We start from the raw sequence: 7215 nt of genomic DNA on the forward strand, positions 1-7215 counted from the left end.
TAAGGCTAAAAACCTCCCACTGAGACTTCAAGTAATCCACCATCCACAAGTCAGTGACTCTTCATGCCACAGCCCTGCAGCAAAGCCATCAGTTTCAATAAACCAACCAGTGAAACTCAGGAGCCTCCAGACAGAATTTGGCCCAGCTAAGAGTTTAACTGTTTAGAAGCGATAACCGAGGCCTTTCAGCCTAAGGCAAACTGCCTTAGAGTCCTGAAAGTGTGAAAGGGCTTCAGTGCTTGGCATTTGTCATACTGTTTTAGTATTTTGATTTAAACACTTGTGCTCATGCTTTCCTGTTTTCCCTTGCAATCACAGATTAGCCAACCTTTTGTTTTTGTCTTAAAGAAGGCAGAATCTCTAAGTTTTCCCATGCAAATAGGGCAAGGTTTACCAACACTTGCTTTACTCCATCTCTCTCAAGGCAGTGATAGCTCCAGTCAAACACCATGTGACCTTGTGTTGCACAAGCAGAAGCTTTACAAGAGAAACTCAAACTGGAGCAAGACACAGAGCTAGGTCTCTGTAGCAGCTTATTGACCTGGCTCCACTGCTTTCAGCAGAGCTGGCTCTTTTGATCTGTTGTTGAAAATGCTGCTTGCATCTCTTCATCAGAGGAAAATATCATCATCTACAGCGAATTTTCTCATTTGATGTCTATGAAAACCATTAAGAGTAATTAATGAGGTTTGTACTAAAAGAATTAGACACATTTTTCAGAGGCTGTGGATGCACTTAATAATCCTGAATTGAAATATCATTATTTAAACATTACAACATAATTCTGTCTCTTTTGAGGATTCTGCATGACTTCCATTGTACTTAAATCAATTGAGAATAGCAATAACACAGCTGAATTTAGATAGACAACAATTAACACCATCACAATTAGTAACAATACACAATGAAAACAACTTTCCAAAACTTACTCATAACACTATTTACATCCACAAATAAAAACCAGATTCTCCCTAATATTTGTTGCCCAATAGCATTTTAAAAAGTAAGCATAGTGCCAGGTAAGCAGGATGATACTGACCCAGGATATACCTGGAGCAAACTGATGATTGCATAGTGATGTTGGAAAGGGAGTGACAACAGGGATTGTTATGATGACTTGGAAAATTTATCCTCCAAAGTCTGAGGTTCTTTCAGTTGAACCTGAGGAAAGGGAGAAACAGATTTGTCCTCTGAGGAGAGGGTCCCCTGGTACTTCAGAAGCCCCAGCTAAGAAGATCAGCTGGTTATAGAGGAACCCACTGGGTGCAGCAATGTGCAAAGTGTTTCTCAGCCACTACTGTGCATTCCTGTTGTCACCACCTGTGTGAAGAGGGAAGAGGAGCCAGCAGCAGGACAGGAGGAAGGAAAGGACAAATTCCACAAGGCTGGGATGTTTCCAGAGTCCATGGATTGTCTGAAGTACCTGAAATTACTGGCATTTGTTAATTCTGCTGCCTGCAAGGAGCTGTTTGTAGGGCATTGCTGCTGGGTTTGTTCTTCCCCTCTGCAACCCTGTTCAGCCTGAATTTGGCTGCCAGGGAGAGGAGGATCACTCTGACTGTGCAGAAGGCAGTTCTACTTTGTCTGTAGATAACAGAGAATTTTAATAATGAGGATTTTTTTTTTTGCTTTTGTTTTGCCTTATCATGAGGTATCTCAGACAGGCCGCGAGGGCTTTACTGCTCACTGTACATTGCCAATAATAGCACAGATTTTCTTGTTGCTCTCTCTAATTTTTCTAGGTCCTAATCACGTGTCTATGCAGCAGTCAGGCCAGAACACTATGCCCACGACCTCTCTGAGTATGACTGTCAGCAGTCATGGAACTGGGCCTGGTTATAGCCATACAGTGCCTGCATCTCAGAATGTGCCAATGCAAGGCCAGGGGTCAATAGGCAATTATGTGTCTCGAACAAACATCAACATGCAATCTAATCCAGGTAAACTCCCTCTTCCTCCTTCTGGGCCAGCTTGACTTTTCAGTGACCTCAGAGGTTTACCACACATGAATTTGTTCTGTAAATATTTTCTGTAGACAGCAATCATCACACCAGAGGAAAAGACAGCTTTGAGACTTCTCTGAATTGCAAGGTGTCAGGGGCCAGTGTAAGTCAGAAAAGTTTCAGACTTGCTTTAACTTAATGCCAGCTTGCCATGGTTAGTGATGAGCTGGGGAAAAGAGGGCTAGCTAGAGCATCTGGTAGCCCCTGGCAGCAAATACCACAGGCGTGGGAGGGATCTGAGAAGCACCTTCATCCCAGCTGAAAGAGCTAACACATTTTCTGTTGGTACCTTACTACCCCATTTTGGTATTTTATTGGTACTTCACACTGCTTGCAGGGCAAAGAGAGACAAGCAGACAACTCAATCTCTTAAGAAAAGTTTGCTACTGAGGATTTGAATGGGATGTCTGATGCTTTAGAATTTTTTTTCAACAGTAGGAAATTTAGGGATCTAAAGAGATTTAGGGATTTCTTTGTTAGGAACTGCAGTGAAAGGACAAGGGATAATGGATTCAAATTGAAGGAGGGGAAATTTAGGTTAGATATTAGGAAAATGTTTTTTCCTGTGAGGGTGGTGAGACACTGGCACAGGTTGCCCAGGGAGGCTGTGGCTGCCCCAACCCTGGCAGTGTTCACAGCCAGGTTGGATGAAGCCTTGAGCAACCTGCTCTGGTGGGAGGTGTCCCTGCCCAGGGCAGGGGGTTGGGACTAGATGATCTGTGTTGTCCATTTCAAGCCCTAAAATTCTATTATATGATTCTATGGTCAAATAAATCCTAGAATATCAATTTACTCAAACTGTATAATCATCAGGTATGTAAGAATATGGAAGCAGAAGAAAGATTTTAGTAGAAAAGAAATGCAGCATTGCAATAGTCTTTACTGTAATAAGGTTTACATCCTTTTAATTAAACTAGTAACAATCAAGGCTAGATATATTTTTAAATATCTGACTGAAGCAAATGGCAAGAACTGACTATGGTAATAACATCCTTTCTGGATTACAGTGCAGAAGAGTTAAATAAATGTAGTAGGAAAACATCTCCCCCTGTGGAAAATACACAGAATTATCAGGATGCATGTTAGTTGAAGGTCTTAACTTGCTTCCAAAGAGACTAGGGAAGAGAACTGCCACATCCTTTTAGAAAACAGTATTTTCCATGTACATTGTAGTCTCCATGATGCACCAGCAAGCAGCAACGTCACATTACAACTCGGCACAAGGTGGGAGCCAACACTACCAGGGACAATCCTCCATTGCCATGATGAGCCAGAGCAACCAAGGCAACAGCATGATGGGGCAGCGACCCATGGGCCCTTACAGAGCTTCACAGCAAGGTAAAATCTGCTGTTAGATTATTGATGTAACTGTTACTAGATTGATGATACTCACTCTGTCCCATGGGGTAGGTAAGTCAACAAAATTTCCAAGTCACGTTTTTGAACAAGGAATCCTGGTGGAAGTATCATGACAATGAGATGACCCTGAATCTATTTTCAAGATTTATCTATTTAAATATTTCAGGTGTTTAGAGCAATAATTCTGTCTAAAAGGGATCATATATCTCTAAAGAAAAGATGAACAATTTGATATACAACTCACTCAAGCCACTGGGAATCTTTGCAATTCCTTCACATGGTGTTGGATCAGCTGTAACATGGCACAGTTAACAAGGAACACAAAAGAAGATATAGTTTGCCAGCAATTAGAATGAAAAATTAGGCCAAGGAAAGGAAAACACCAGAGGATAACTATCATGCTCTAAGACCTCTCTGGAAAAAGTTCGAAGAGGTAATAAAGCTCCTAGACTGATTCTAACATAAACTGAATTTTGCTAAGAAACAAGTGAATGCATTATTTAAAATATAGTTAATTCTGACTGTGTTCTTGAGCTTGGAATCCATTCCTGTGCTTTCTAACAACTCAGATTAGTAGATGAACCGTAGCCATTTCTTTCGGTGTTGCTGCAGAAGTTCTAGGACATGTTACCAACCATTGTGTGATTTCAATTTCAACCAGCTCTTTCTGAGAATGCAAATGTATTTCCTCTTTGTAGTCAGCAAAACATCTTTGAAACTGCTCTCAGTGTACACTGCTTGTTTATTTATCCAGATGTCAACTCTGTTTCCTTTAAAAACAAAGAGAAGAAAACCCCCTCGCTCAGGAGTGCACAGGCTCAGTTTGTTCTCCCCTGTCTGTGCCTTGCAGGTTCCTCGCAGCAGTACATGGGTCAGGAAGAATATTACAGTGAACAGTACAGTCATGGACAAGGCTCATCAGAACCTATGAATCAGCAATACTATCCAGATGGTAATTCCTCTGAGCTGGAGTCACTGTAATACGGTGCAGACCACCGTGACCATCCAAGGACATGGCAAACCTACTGTGATTCATTTCCAATTGGAATGCTATAAAATTCTAATCCCAGGGCATGGGATCCTGGTGCTAAATATACACACCAGTGCACCTTGCTATCCAACTGCTCCAAAAAGAGCACAAAGCCCAGTTTGGATTAGTAAATGCAAGACATTTGTCCATGGGTGTGATTTTCCTTGTCGTGTGTTTGACCTGCTACCTAAGGGTTTGATATTTCCTCTTAGCCTCATCTTGATGCATGAGCAGCTTCATATCATATCATTCTATAATTTTCAATAGTTCTACTAATGATGTATCTCATATATCTTTGTGACTCCTTGTAGGACATGGTGATTATGCCTATCAACAATCATCCTACACCGAGCAGAGCTATGACCGGTCGTTTGATGACTCTACACAACACTATTATGAAGGAGGTAGGAAAATGCACCAAAAACTAACAGTAACATGTCAGTAAATTCAGTATACTATTAAAATAACCTGAACTCTAAATTAACTGGAAATATGAACTCAATTATGATATAGCAAGGTGGCATTTAGGAGAAGCAATGTCATCTATAGAACCTCAGTTGATTTTGTTGTTTCAGGATACAGCACATGGAATTTCCATCATAGGCATGTCAGAAAAATGCCAGTATCAACTAGATAAGTGGTCTTCCTGGGATGTATGAGTAAACATCATTATCTAGGAGAAAATACAGTGGGAGGGCTTCTCTGAGAAACCCGCTGTTTACCCTGGCACCCTTATCTTTGTGGCTTTGTTTTTCTTCTGAAATATTTCTGGGGTAAAAAAAAAAATCCTGTGGGGAACAGGTTACTTGTTTGTTTGTTTAGTGATGTGTATAAATAAATAACTCTCCTGTTCAAAAGAACTAAAAAATCACTGAAGAAATAAACATCCTGCTTGGCAAAACATGAGTTCCAGACCAAAGCTCCTTAAGCCTTGTGATTTGCACATATAGTGAAATAGCTGCCTCGACTGTAACGAAATGATTCCAATTTTTCCCTCTTTAGGAAATTCTCAGTACAGCCAGCAGCAGGCAGGATACCAACAGGGAGCTGCACAACAACAGACATATTCCCAGCAGCAATACCCAAATCAACAGAGTTACCCAGGACAACAACAAGGATATGGTAAGCAAACTGTCTCTGGTGTTTGCAGTGCTTCATCCTGACACCTCCATTCCTAAGATGGAATAGGCTGTGAACTGTTTCCTTGATTAACCTTGGACATCCACATGCTAAACTGGCCAAAGAGCTGGTAAAGGGATTCTGGGAAGTAACATACATTAGTATAGCACAGCATTCCATGCTGTTGTGTCAGCATCCTGAATACTCCTCTTTCTTTTGAAAGAAAGGTAAAAAATACACGTTTGCTTCATGTTGACTTTGTGTTAAATGTCAGCAGCAGGTCACTGCCTGTGTTCCCAGGCCTCCTACACACCTAACCCTTCTGAACTGACATGAAAAAATAACACCCAACAGCCCAGAGAATCACTTCTCCCTCACTTGTGCTGGCACAGCCAGGCTAGAGAGGAACATAAACATGCAGTTGTTACTCAAATAAAGGCCAGGTAGGTTGCACTGAGCTGTGCCAATACAGATTTCAGAGAGGCAAATCACTTAAAAGTATTTTCTGATCGAAGTTTAAAACCTGAAGTGAAGTTTAAACTGCAACTACATCATTATTAGCATTAACACTTCCTAGTTAAAGCTAGAGGGGAGGTCTAGGCAGAATTTACTCACATTTCATACTCAACAGAGCCTAATTTGTCAGTGTCATGTTCTACATTGCATTACCCATTAGTAGTGGATTTTACTGTCTTCTCAGGTCCTGCACAAGGAGCCTCTTCACAATATTCCAGCTACCAACAGGGACAGGGGCAGCAATATGGAAGTTACAGAGCTTCCCAGACAGGCCCATCCGCTCAGCAACAGAGGCCTTATGGCTATGAGCAGGTAAAATGTCTAAATCTCTGCTCTGAAAAAGCAGATCTAGCTGTTAACTCTGCATATAAATATCTCAGATGATTTGCTGCAGGTATGTTGGTGATCCTTCAGTGGGTTTTGTAAAATTCATAGACCAAAAGAAATTGCCTCACCCACTATAAACCTCTGCTGTATTATCCTTCAGCATTTCTATTTCTCTTTTTTTCACAGGGACAATATGGAAATTACCAGCAATAAAAGAACATGATGCTGTGTCAGATTCACTTCAATAGGATCTCCACCTTTTGAACTGGATGTACAGGCAGTTTTGATTAATTGTACTATGTTGGTTACCCCTTAGCACAAAGCAGCGTCTGTATGTGAACAGTGTTCATTTCATGCTGGATATGAAGCAGTGCACTACTGGTAACAAGACAATGCTTTAATGGTTTGATATTTGGTGCTGTGTATAGTACTGTATGTTGATACAATGCAGAAGTTTTTCCATTTACCCCCCACCCTTGCCCCATTCTTGATGTTTCTAAATAGCTTTAGGATCATTTGATCACAGTTGTGCCCCGTTCTGGAAAGCAGACAGGTTGGTCTGCAGCCTGGCTCAAGACAAAGCTCACATCTCAGTCCAGGGAAGTACCCTGTGGTAGGTTATTGATCTTTTTTTTAAGCCTCCAAAATCCATGGCTCTTCTCTTCTTAATAAGGGGATGGACACATTCCTTATACAAAGATCAGCTGCAACTTCTGTAATACCTACCCAAATCTTGAATTCAGTAATCTGCCTAAGTCCACATTTCTGTGGTAAAAGGCACAGAAAGTGGATCCAGACTTATAATACTGGAAATGTTCATCACTAGAGGCACCTTTTATATGTCCATGGAAGGAGAAATGG

The 7215-nt window shown here is 41.1% G+C and overlaps 1 protein-coding gene across 1 annotated transcript in view; it reads left to right on the forward strand.

Moving 5' to 3' along the window:
• SS18L1 (synovial sarcoma translocation gene on chromosome 18-like 1) overlaps positions 1-6567 on the forward strand; it is a gene marked incomplete at its 5' end in the record, with an annotated part of 12877 nt that extends 6310 nt beyond the window's left edge. Inside the window, 7 exons of the mRNA XM_009071443.1 lie at positions 1743-1940; positions 3177-3341; positions 4213-4314; positions 4704-4796; positions 5395-5514; positions 6212-6339; positions 6541-6567. Of these exons, the coding sequence (XP_009069691.1) occupies positions 1743-1940; positions 3177-3341; positions 4213-4314; positions 4704-4796; positions 5395-5514; positions 6212-6339; positions 6541-6567 (833 nt within the window). The remainder of the gene's footprint in view (positions 1-1742; positions 1941-3176; positions 3342-4212; positions 4315-4703; positions 4797-5394; positions 5515-6211; positions 6340-6540) is intronic.
• Positions 6568-7215: the final 648 nt, after the last annotated feature.

This window comes from Acanthisitta chloris, unplaced genomic scaffold, assembly GCF_000695815.1.
Source record: "Acanthisitta chloris isolate BGI_N310 unplaced genomic scaffold, ASM69581v1 scaffold25313, whole genome shotgun sequence".
NCBI lineage: Eukaryota > Metazoa > Chordata > Aves > Passeriformes > Acanthisittidae > Acanthisitta > Acanthisitta chloris.